Genomic DNA, 12,371 nt, shown 5'->3' on the forward strand with positions numbered 1-12,371 from the left:
ATCCGAGTATTTTGACGATACTGTTATATTAAAATTATTCGTTGTATCCGACTGAGACGATGGTTGTAATCTGCTTGTAGGGTATGTAAAGAGAATAATAGTTTTTCGAACATCGCTTATCAACTGTGCCTTACCTACCTTTTGACATTTCTACAACATCTTGAGATTTTTTGTTATTTCAATTTATAAGTATTGTTATTCCACCTAACTTGTTTTTCAATTTCAACATTATTATGGTATACAATTAACGTGTATTTTAATTTTTATATCCAGTCGAGGTGTCATTAGTCAGTTGGTGTTTAGTTTATACATCGTTACCCAACATAATAATAGTTATCTTCATCTTTACCAAGGTTCCACCAAGGAAGCAACAAAAAAAATGAAAAAAAAAAAGTTGATTTCGACGTGCCATTTAAATAAGTTAAATGTTTGTTTTGATCTCAGTTTCGACGTTGGTCGAGATGCACTGAAATAAACTATTAAAACAATGGGACAAATGTATTAGAAAATCTATCTTATCAATACTTATATATATATAGTCCCTTTTAATAACTATTTTGTCTTCTATTTTTCCACCTCTATTACTGATGTGTTATTTATTCAACCTCTAAATTATCATGTTATTTACTTTTTATCGATATTTTTAAAAATTAAACTAAAATTAAAAATTTTAAAAGATAATTATTAAAAACTTATTTTTATACTTAAAATTTAGTTAAAAGATTCAACTTTCCTTCCTATAAAAAAAACAACTTTCTAATTTATTTCTTACCCATAAAAATACGACTTTTTAATTTTAAAAAACCACCTCAAACCATCCTAAAAATATCGCGGGTGTGGAAGATAAGCGAAGTATAGAAGAAAGAAGAACGAAAGAAACTCCAACGTGAGCAGATCGTTCCCACAGTCTCTCCATCCAAAAAGTTACAAAAAAAGAAGAGGAAAAAAAAAAGGAAAAAAACGCATAAAGTGAATAAAAGGCAAAGACAAATCAAACCGACACCATCAAGATTCCCTTATCCCAATAAACACAAATTTACTTCTCTCTATTTATTTATTCACTTCTATTATTTCCCCCTCTTTTTCTCTTTCCAAAATTATTGCCTCAATTGAAATGATCTCAAATCGTAATAGTAGAATCAGAATAAAATTTAATTGATAGATCGATGGTAATAAATTTAAATTATAAATGTAAATAGATTGATTTTGATCGTATTTATTTTGTTAAATTTACTGTTACCATTTTCTCTATTTCTAAAGATCTAACGATAATGGTAATGATAACAATAAAGATGTCAAAATTGATAAATTTTCAACGATAATATTAACAATAATGATAACGATAAGTATAAGATGTAATTTTTAGATTATAAGCAAATGTAGAACACGAGTAAAAGTAATGGACTCATTTCGCTCACTTTTTTACCGTTGAAAACATGACCTTAATAACTAAAAAAAGAAAACCAGAAAAAATTCCGATCTGCTCAAGTGATTTTACCATTTTACCATTTGATTCTTGCTTCTTCGTCTTTACCTTAGGAGGGTATGATTGTCCGCTCGGTGTTTAAGAATGGCTGCTTTTGCTTTTTCTTCTCCGATTTCCATGTCCTTCCGTTTCTTTTTCTTACGACGCGGCTTTTTTGAATTTTGAATTTTTCTGACCGAAATACCCTTCTCGTTTTCCGCTTATTACTCTACTTTGCCATTCTAGAGCTTGTGTTCCCTTGCAGCGATTTGACGGAATTGCCCCTAATGGTTTGGTTATAATATTTCTCCGTCAATCAGAATTTATAAATCAATTAATGCTCTATAGATTAGGAGTCATACTTGTTTTCAATACGAGTATAATTTAATTAATGTTCTAAATATCTTGAGTTGTAATTATAGCTTACCAACACTTGAGAGCTATATATTTTTTGAGATTATCGGTATCTTCATTTACCTAAAATCATAATATCAAACACTTTTTTAAACGATTGTGTTTGTTTTGAGGAAATGATTTCTAAGAAAATTCTGGAATATTCAAATAGTGCTCTTGAAAGGAATAGTAGGGGAAGAATGAGAGAGAATTTATTATCTTTTAACTATTATCGTTATTTATTACTGTTTTTCTTTTCTCGATATACTATATCCCATCTAACCTGTATAAGTTTATAACTACATCAAGGGACAATAATAAAACAAACGACTCTAAGAATAGAGAAATAACATGTCTAACATTTAAAATAATAAAAAAGTATACTATATATAAAGTGGAGCTATGACTGGAAAATATTTACATCCTTTTTATGCCTTTGCAACTTTTCATAACTTCTATTTTGTCATTCGTCACAACTATTTGAGTTAAGGTAGTTACACGCGAAGTGGTGTATTCTTTTATGTATATGTGTGATCTGTGCCATGAATATGAAACATCAAGATCTAATGTTAGACATGTTTAAAGAACAATCACATTTCTCTATTGCAATTATTTAGGTCGAAGTGCTATATCTCTTTGTATCGAGTGTGATGTTAAACCACGTATATGAAAAATCACGATCAAACGTGGAGATATGCTTGAATGCAATCACATATTTTGCCACGTTACAACTATTCAGGTTGAAATGATATATCTTATACATGAATGTGATTTAAACCATATTTATGAAACATAGAAAAACTAATGGTAAAGATATGTTTGAATGGATAAAAATCTCATATTTTTATGTTGCCTTTTATTTTTAAATTTTTGATACCACATTGGTAAAACAATGTAAAAACTTAATTATTATAATATTTTAAAACATGTTTCTTCTTTATGTACTAAAATAAATTATAAATTTAACTTGCATTGTAGATTTATATTATTAAATATAACAAAAACTCAAAATATATTTTTAAAAGATTAGAGACAAAAAAATAAAGTTAAAAAAATTTCGAGACAAATCAACTTCTCACTAAAAATTAGAGGATCAAAAAGATATTTTTTCAAATATACTTTTAAAAAGTGCTTGAATTAAAAGCATTTAGAACCCAACCTGAATTTCAACACAAATTCTCAATTATCGGACAAGCGTGAAACAAATGAGTGGCACTGTCGTAATTACGTGAAACAAATACTACCCTTTTGGTAAAATAGACTCAAAAAGAATAAAATTGGACCCCACAGAAGCAGTAATTCTTTCCCTCTCTGGTATTGTAGTGTAGAAGCACGAGCAGAGAGCTACTGACACCTAAAAGAAAAGTTGCTCTTTTTTTTCTTGGCTCCATCTTCATCTTTGCTTTTGTTTTCTTTCCTTTTCTCTGAAGTAGCTTAAACTTTCAGCTCTCTCTCTCTCTCTGTTTAGGGTTTGCCCTTTCTTCTGCAATCTCCATTACCACAGGTGATTAATCTCTATGCTTCTTAATCTCATCTACATTTTGTATATCTTTGAAATGCATCAATGTTTCTGATACCCCTTTTCTGTTTTTGTGTTCTAGATGCTTGAATTTTGCGTTTAAGTTGTCACATTCAGCAGGTAACTATTGTACTTTTGTGTGGATTGGGTTTGCTTTAAGTTTTAGTGGTCTGTGTTTTCTGCTTGCTCGTTTTTTGTGTTCTTTTTTACTGTTTGTTGTTTTGAAATGTGCTACTTTTTTTAGGGTTTCTTGTTTATTGTCTTGTTGGTTGTTGTTCTTTTTTTTTTCTGTGTCTCTAAGTTTGTTCTTTGAAATTTTGCGAAGGGAACAGGGAGATTTGGAGTTTGAGAGTTTGAAGGGACGAAATGTCGTCGAGAGGGGGGTCCGATCAGCCTCCTCCATTGCAGAGGAGGATCACGAGGACACAGACGACGGGGAATATAGGTGAGTCGGTGTTCGACAGTGAAGTTGTACCGTCGTCACTGAAGGAGATCGCGCCAATCCTGCGTGTGGCTAATGAGGTTGAGTCTAGCAATCCCAGAGTGGCATATCTGTGTAAGTTTGAAACAATGCTGTACTGTTAATAGGTCATTATTTTAGTGGATGCAGAACTTGAGTATCATAGATAAGTACTTCAATGCTTATATCGAAAAATATCTATTTTTCTTCTCGATTTCTTTTTGATAACAAACTCCAGCACTATCCAATTGTTTGATTAATTTTGGGTGCCAGTTCCAGTCAAGTGCTTAGTTATATCCGTACCGAAAAACTGCTGGTCTGTTTTATCCAGTGCTTACTGGCACAGTGCCATCTTACACTAAGGAGGCTGCACAAGCAAGTTTACTATGTACTTTTACCTTGTGCTAGTGTCACCTTCGTGCAAGCGAATTCTGATTCTGGGTTTCTGTCAGTTTGCCCATTTGGATTTGCAAACTTCACCATACTTCAAAGTGAAAATTGTTGACGTTTTCCATTATGTTTGCTTGCTAGCTTTATTAGTTGAAACTATGAGGTATTGACTTGACTTCAAGTCAATGAATTGATTCATATAGTGTGCAACTAAACCTGCTTTTTGGTTCTAGTGAATGTACTACAAGTAATCTAACTGGTTTTAGACAATGATACTATTCTGGTTTACGGTGGTTGATTTAGATGTCTGTTCCTTTTGGGATGAGAATGGATTGTATTTTGAAGAAGCCACAATGAGTGACATCTATGCTAGATGTAGATGTCAACATTCGTTATTGAACCCTCGATCCTCAATATATGCATCGAAACTTTCCAAGCATGAGGGTCTCATATCAAATGTATGGACGATTGAGTATTGGGATACTTTTTTCGTTGCTTGATCGATCCTTCTCCTGTTGGCGAGTCGTTCTTTTTTGTCCTTTGAAGAATTATGATTTTGAGGGAAATGTACTCTTTTACTTGGAAAACATCACATGATCATGTGAACATGTTGGATCGGCTTGTGAGGAAGATGCCCTCGCTAGTTCGGCCGGTTCGTTGTATTTTTTGTTGGAAGGGGGAGGAATACTTCAACCACATTCTCTGAAGTTGTGAGTTTATGAGATCCATACGGGATTATTTCAAACGTTTGGTTTCTTGCTTGCTCCGCCCGAGGACACCAGTGTTATAATTTGGAAGTTCTTTCCTCCATTTTTCCTTTCGTGAGAAGGGTTGTTTTCTGTGGCTTGTTGGGTGTGTGCTATTTTTTGGATTCCTTGTGGGGAGTGAAATAATAGTGTGTTTAGAGGGCTAGAGGGAGATCCCAGTGATGATTTGTCCCTTGCTAAGTACTATATTTCCCTCTAGATTGATATTCAAAGACTTTTTGTAACTATGCTATAGATTCTATAGTTGGAGTCCCTTTCTTTGGTAGGCCTCTTCTTTTGTGGGCTTGGTTTCTTGTGCACTTGTGTATTCTTTCATATTTTCTCAATGAAAATTGTTGTTTCTATTAAAAAGTTGAGTATGGAGATATTTTTGTTTTCAATTTGGAAGGGAATGAGTATTGAATTGCTAGCCTTTTCAAATTGACAATAATTCTTACTTTTGATCAATTGGAAATGTTTGTCGTAATTTCATTCTCTCTCTCTGACTCTCACTCTCGCTCGCGCGTGCGCTCGTAAATTCGTACATCAATAAAATTGTTTCTTATAAAAGAGGAAAAAAGTTAGAAAAGAAAATGAAAAAGAAAATATCTCAATGCTTCCGAAGTTGATTATTTTATATTTTGTTCGTGGACATGGTGCATTGTGTACAATATTTAGATCTATATCTTCCTGCAACTTTATTAATAAAAAATATTTCTCAAAATCGTATATAGTGACCGGAAATAACTGTACTTATAGTGGTATCAATCAGTACTTTTTGAATTTTTTGGGTTGTTTCCATTCATTAGCCTTTCTGTTTTTCCCGCATTTGTGATATGAGATACTTTTTATTGATTATCTATCCATTCATTGTAACTTTTCTAGATTCTCGAAGTTGTTGGGTTATATTTTTAATAAATGTATCTTGTTAATTGTAGGTCGGTTCTATGCATTTGAGAAAGCTCATAGGTTAGATCCAACATCTAGCGGGCGTGGTGTTCGGCAATTTAAAACTGCTCTACTTCAAAGGCTTGAAAGGGTTAGCGCTCTCTGCATCTGATTTTTTCTTTTAAATAAAAAACTTCATATGAGTAGTTTGGATCTATATGCTCGTTTTCATTTCTTTTGGAGTTGGATGATTATTTTCCTGATTTGAATTCTACTGTTTTTCAGAGGACTACTTTGACTCTCAACTACCTAGAGACATCATCTCGAGTTTGTATGCTAGTTGTGTTTATTTTGGTTAGATCATTAGTACTATTTTGAAACCCAAAATTGGAATACGTTTTCTTGGAGCTTTTAGGACTAGTTTGGCTGAGCCTGAACCTGAACCTGGGATTATGGACTATGCCAAAAGAGAGGTCCTTTTTTCTGGTTTTCGATAAAAACTTTAACTTCAATCAAAAGGGGAGTGACAGCCTAAGGGCGAAGGGAGCGGGAACCCCTGCCGAAGAACTAAACGATGAGTGCCTCCCAATCATAATAATCATCAAAATGTTGTTGTTATAAAATAATTTTGAATGCAAAGAACACCACCGAGAGGTCTAATTCTGCACACAATTTGAGGTGCAAAAGGTCGATTTGACTCCAAGATTGTAAATAAGAAGTAGTATTCACATCATTGGGCCATGAACTCAACTCTGAGGTCCTATTTTAGTGAAGTTATTATTTTCGGTTAGAAGAAGAATAAAAAAATCTCTAGAACTTGGAGGTTGGTCAGGAGTAAATCTGGAGTATTGTTAGACGCCGGTCTTATTTCTCTTGATTGGAGGCCCTTTTTAGTTTGTCTCACTTTTTTTGGGTTCTCTTTCTTTGCATGCCCTTGTATTCCTTTATTTCTTCTAAATGAAAGCTCAAACTATCCGTAAAAAATGGATTAGACTTGGAGTTCGGCTCTGGCTCATTGTTATAGCTCCTCTTAGCTTCCAGTACATTTTTTTGTGCAAGTATATTTCGACGTTAATTCTTAATGGTTGGAGTTTCTTTTTGTATCTTTGGCTCCTTATTTTGCAGTTGTGTCTTTCTATATGGCACTTGCTTTTGTGCTCTCTTTATTTTCCGTGAAAGTTGGTTTTTGAGTGGAAAAAAAAGTAGAAAAAAGTTAGGGCCGGTTTAGATTGATTAGAGAAAGCAACAAGCAGAGCACCATCCATGAAGAAAATAAGCCAAGAATATAAGCATTAATAGAACAAAGAGCTGTTTCAGTACCTTCGCCAGAAAGACTTGGAGAAATTGCAAACAAAAACTGCATCTAAGAAAACAACCTCCTCCAAACACGAAATCAAAAGCTGCTTTCCCTGGGAGTTAATGAGAATTGGCCATGAGTATGTTTGAAGATACTTCTCAAGGTTCTAAGTCCAAACTTCTAAAAAGGAAACTTGATAATTCAAATCTCCTGGAGCTGGCTTTTGGGATGGCAAAGTGTCCCTAGGGATTAACGAGGATTGGCCATGAGGGAAGAAAGGGAAGTTAGTTTTTCTTTACGAACAAATAAAATGGACTATTTGTAGATTTTCAGGTATCCCGATGATATCCTTTCAAACAAATTCTTAAAACCAGCATCTTTTATCCTTTATTTTAAGGCAGTTGTATTTTAGACTTTCTGTTTTTCTCAAGCATTGGGTATGCCATAAGGAAACAGCCTGCTACCTTTAGGGATACGCGATTTACCATTTGTAGAAAATAATAATGACTTTCTTTCAATTGACTAGTTTACATCTTAGAATAGTTGATCATGCACTATGTATTTTCCATTCGGAAATGGTTATGTTAACATTTCTTCTTCTTTTTCTCTTTTCTAATGTTTTTCTAAACATGCATAGACTATCTATGTGTATTCACTAAGGTTTTTCTGGAAACATTTTATTTCTTTGTCACAATTCTTATTTTCGGGTTTTGTCAAATGTTCGTTTTTGGTAACATTTATAAATTTTCATAAATTTATTTTTAGGAAATTTCAATTGTTGCGGTCCTCATTTCTTCATATAAAAATTTTCATATGTTTCTTTTTGTGTGCAGTTCATTGTTGCTATATCTTTTTTGGTTGCTAATTCTATTTGTTGATCCACTTTATTATTCTCTGACTGCAGGAGAATGATCCAACCTTAATGGGAAGAGTAAAGAAAAGTGATGCCCGTGAAATGCAGAGCTTCTATCAACATTATTATAAGAAGTATATCCAAGCTTTGCAAAGTGCTGCTGATAAAGCTGATCGGTATGTCTTTTTTTTTTGTTAGCTTGTGATATTTTAGCTAACTATTGCAGTTTAATTCATCTTGATTATCTACTGCATGAGAAGTTTAGATGCTGAGGAACAGAGGTTTTTGAATAGGAAAAAGAGAATTTGTAGGCATTGTTTGGGATTGCATATAATTTTGGTCCTGTTTAGGTTTAAGTTATTATTGTTACTTAGGGTGTTCATCGGTTGGTTGGTGTCAGTTTCGAGCAAGGCGGCCGTCGGTTTGGTCGGTTTTCGGTTTAACTTTATTCACACTTACTGTTATTTTTTTCTTATGTTTTGATGAAGAGATTCTTAGATGACTCTTAAAATTTGGTCTCTTTCAGATTGTTTTATGGAATATCTGTGCAAATTGTAGTAGTTATCATTCATATTGGAAATTGCAATTTCTTATGTGTTCACTGATATCGCATTCTAAAAATATTTCCTCGAAACAACTTTTACGAATTAGCTATTATAGTGGAAATACTCCAAACAGCCCTTTTATCTTGCTTGTGTATAATCCCCTAGGCCTCTTGGTCTTAAACGCTGGTGTATCTTTCTTGTTCTCAACTTTACTCTCTCCTACCTTTACAAACACTGCCTCCCTCTTTCCTCTATTTCCTCTATTTGCATGTTTGAATGGAGAACTAACCTTTCCTTTTTCTGTATATTCAGTGCTCAGCTTACCAAGGCTTATCAAACTGCTAATGTGCTCTTTGAAGTTTTGAAGGCTGTTAACATGACCCAATCCATCGAAGTTGATCGTGAGGTGAAACTGAGAAATATTGTCTACCACCATTTTGTTGGTTCTTATGAGAATCTTATTGGTTGTTTTTTGCCCTCCTGAAATAACCTAAAATTTATTGGGAAAGAGGCAAACTTGAAACTTGTAGGACAGTGATGTGTGTGAACTTTGTAGTCAATACCTGCATCTCAGCATCATCTTCTGGTATCCGCTGTGGCTGATATAATTGAAATCCTTTTTCTTTTAATAGATTCTGGAAGCACAAGATAAAGTTGCTCAGAAAACACAGATCTTTCTTCCCTATAATATTCTTCCTCTTGATCCTGATAGTGCAAATCAGACGATTATGAGATATCATGAGGTTTGGTATTAGTTTTCTATTATCTGCTCTGGTGGTTTTATTGGTATACTGAAATTCTTTTCTGATTAAATGTTTCTGAAAAATTACTGCAGATTCAAGCTGCAGTTATTGCTCTTCGTAACACTAGGGGCCTTCTTTGGCCAACTGATCACAAGAGGAAAGATGGTGAAGATATCTTGGATTGGCTCCAAGCAATGTTTGGGTTTCAGGTAACAGAATGAGCTGAATTCTGTCCTCTGTATTTGATGTTGCATTAGGGATTTGCTGACTCTTGTGGTGTTTCTTTTTTATGCAATCATTAATTGAAATCCGATTGAATTGCATATTTCCTTTGAAACAAATTGAGCCATATATGTTGATTATTGTTGACACGAATGCAGGAAGGCAATGTGGCAAATCAAAGGGAGCACCTTATTCTATTACTTGCAAATGTACACATTCGGCAGTTTCCAAAGTCTGATCAACAGCCCAAGGTAGTAATTTACTGCAAATACATAGAGTAGATGTTGTGGCGTTATAAAACCTATGTACATGTGTGTGAATGTATTTTAAGATTTGCAGTGGTAAAACCATATTTTTCATTTTTTTCTTTTTCCCCCTTCAAGAAAATTGCTTTCCTTAAGAAGAAAGGAAGTGAAGCTGAAACTGGATGCCATGCCAAAAAGGCAGGTCGATCCCACAAACTGAAGCCACCAGAATTAAATTTCCAAGAGAAGGCTCCAAGAATTAATGTGGATAATGTGGGTTATGTACTCCATACCCTTTCTCGAGAACCTTAAGTGCTCTATAAATTTTCCTTTCCTCCCTCTAACGGAATGTTATAAAGAGTAGTAAAAGAAATACATCATGCATGGAAGTGTGGTAGATGAATTATGCCCTATGCTACTTCCTCCATCACACTACATCTTTTAGTCAAAGTCAACATCATAAAGAATGTGGCTCTACTGAATGGCAAAAGCGTACCTTCAGAGGAGATGTGAACCATACCCTTAGTCTCTTACTTAGAAAGATGACTAGCACCTTAAGATGACAGCAGTGTTCAACAATATTGTCTTCCAAGTGCAACCAAACTAGAAAAGAACCTGAGCTTTTTTGGGATGCTAACCTTCTAAAGCTTAGTAAAGTGGAAGGAAGGCAGAAGAATTAAATAAGACAGGTAAAGCAAGATGTACCGGAGGAAGTCCAAAAGACCAAACTTGGCTATTCCTCACCCCGGTGACCAACAAAAGGAAGAACACTCAAACATCTTTGTGTTCAATAGGGCATCCTAAATGTAGACAAAAGAGGAGATCGATAAATTTTGAGAGAGACCAAGAAAAAGCTTTGTGGGATGCCCAAGAATCTGCTTTCCATCATGGAGATGGTGGTCAAGTAAGATTAAGGATAGCATTGGGTGAGTATATCTGGGAAGAGCCAGGGGCATCCAAATGTTGAGATGGCTGCCTCCCAATTTTGTATGTGTACAGAGCAAGTACTGAAAATTTGGGTTGATCGGGATATTTCTGCAAAAAGTCTAGAAGAAAGAAGGCTTTGGCAAGGAATGGATCAGCTGAATCATGGGGTGCATCTGAACAACCAAAACTTCAGTCTTCATAAATGAAAGGCCAAGTAGAGGAATTCCATAACAAAGATTGATAAAAGAAATGTTTTGGATTTGGGGTTTAGAAGAAGCCTCTTCGATAGAGAGATGGGAAGCTCCATCGCTCTTGGTCAATTGTTGAACTCTTGGGTGGTGGACAAAAACGAGGACAGTTTCCATTGGAAGGTTGATTTCTTGGTGGGTTCTCTACCAAGTCCATGTTCTTAAACTTAACAAAGAGGGCCATGAGTGGACTCAGCTGTTCGGGAAGTCCATACCAATTTTTAATTGGGTTCCTATTTTCCATGATATCCCTACATTCATGGCTGCACTAATTTTATTGGCTGCTTTTGGTGTCATTCCAACAGTTGCATTCAATGTGTACAATGTTTACAAGGTTGTGCAGGCAAGAAAAGGAAACATGCTATTAGCATTAGCGATGCTTTACCCATTTGTAGTACTTGTCGGAGGATTCTTAGCATGGGATTATTTGTCACCTTCTGACATTATTGGAAGCTATCCGCATCTGGTTATAACTGGAACTGGACTTGCTTTTGGATTCTTAGCGGGTAGAATGATTCTAGCCCACCTTTGTGATGAACCCAAGGGCTTGAAAACTGGAATGTGAATGTCACTATCATTTCTTCCTCTTGCCATTGCAAATGCTCTCACAGCAAGGCTTAATGATGGGGAACCTTTAGTTGATGAGAATCTGGTTGTTCTTGGTTATTGTCTTTTTACTAATGCTCTATATTTGCACTTTGCAACTTCATTCATTCTTGAGATCGCCACTGCCTCGGGAATCTATTGCTTCAGGATAACTAGGAAAGAGGCTTAAAGTTGGCTGCAGTTTTCTTTAGGGCCAACTGGAAGTCAAATGATGCAGCTGCTGCAAGTGTTCCTTATTATGAAGAGAGACAATTCTGCATTATTGGGATTTTTTATTGATATCATTTTTGGATGAAATTGATGAGGATAGTTTTGAATCCATTGATTGTTATTCAATTGATCCCATGCTCTGATTGATGACTTATCAGATCGGTATAGGGTTATTTTAGGTAATGTGACATTCTGGATTTTAACTCTAGAAAGAGAAACTTATAAAAAAAATATACTAGTATTCATGTCCTCTTCTTAAATGGTTCAGTTAATAATGCTCTAAACCTGTCCATGAGAGTGTGGAGACTTGTAGCAACGCTATATAGGTGCAGCACCCTTCGTTTTTTAGAAAATAACTGGTCATTTGACAATGATATGGTTCCCAGCCAACAATTCATTTCTCAACCAAACAATATTCCTCAGCTTACATCAGTAGATGAATTAAACCTACGCTTCTCAGCTTACAACAACAGAGATGATGAATCAAACCTATGGTTCTCATAGATTCCGTTTGTACTATCTACTGTCATCTACTCTCAGACGGAAACATCTTCAACTCCAATGTCAGTAATGTTCACCATGTTACCAAACACGTTACCATACTAATCTGTACC

The 12,371-nt window shown here is 34.8% G+C and overlaps 1 protein-coding gene and 1 pseudogene across 2 annotated transcripts in view; both read left to right on the forward strand.

Moving 5' to 3' along the window:
- Nucleotides 1–3,177: 3,177 nt before the first annotated feature.
- The window catches only part of LOC120071288 (callose synthase 3), a 34,305-nt gene continuing 25,111 nt past the window's right edge, over nucleotides 3,178–12,371 (forward strand). The window contains exons 1-9 of one of the 2 annotated variants that reach the window (XM_039023480.2): nucleotides 3,178–3,362; nucleotides 3,460–3,497; nucleotides 3,703–3,933; nucleotides 5,912–6,012; nucleotides 8,063–8,187; nucleotides 8,869–8,962; nucleotides 9,189–9,299; nucleotides 9,392–9,508; nucleotides 9,680–9,772. In XM_039023480.2, the coding sequence (XP_038879408.1) occupies nucleotides 3,744–3,933; nucleotides 5,912–6,012; nucleotides 8,063–8,187; nucleotides 8,869–8,962; nucleotides 9,189–9,299; nucleotides 9,392–9,508; nucleotides 9,680–9,772 (831 nt within the window). In that variant the 5' untranslated portion in view covers nucleotides 3,178–3,362; nucleotides 3,460–3,497; nucleotides 3,703–3,743. The remainder of the gene's footprint in view (nucleotides 3,363–3,459; nucleotides 3,498–3,702; nucleotides 3,934–5,911; nucleotides 6,013–8,062; nucleotides 8,188–8,868; nucleotides 8,963–9,188; nucleotides 9,300–9,391; nucleotides 9,509–9,679; nucleotides 9,773–12,371) is intronic. The other variant, XM_039023481.2, reaches the window with a different exon arrangement.
- On the forward strand, nucleotides 11,024–11,833 carry LOC120071289 (choline/ethanolaminephosphotransferase 1 pseudogene; annotated as a pseudogene).

This window comes from Benincasa hispida, chromosome 2 (assembly GCF_027475165.1).
Source record: "Benincasa hispida cultivar pf3 chromosome 2, pf3_genome.v1.1, whole genome shotgun sequence".
Classification (NCBI taxonomy): domain Eukaryota; kingdom Viridiplantae; phylum Streptophyta; class Magnoliopsida; order Cucurbitales; family Cucurbitaceae; genus Benincasa; species Benincasa hispida.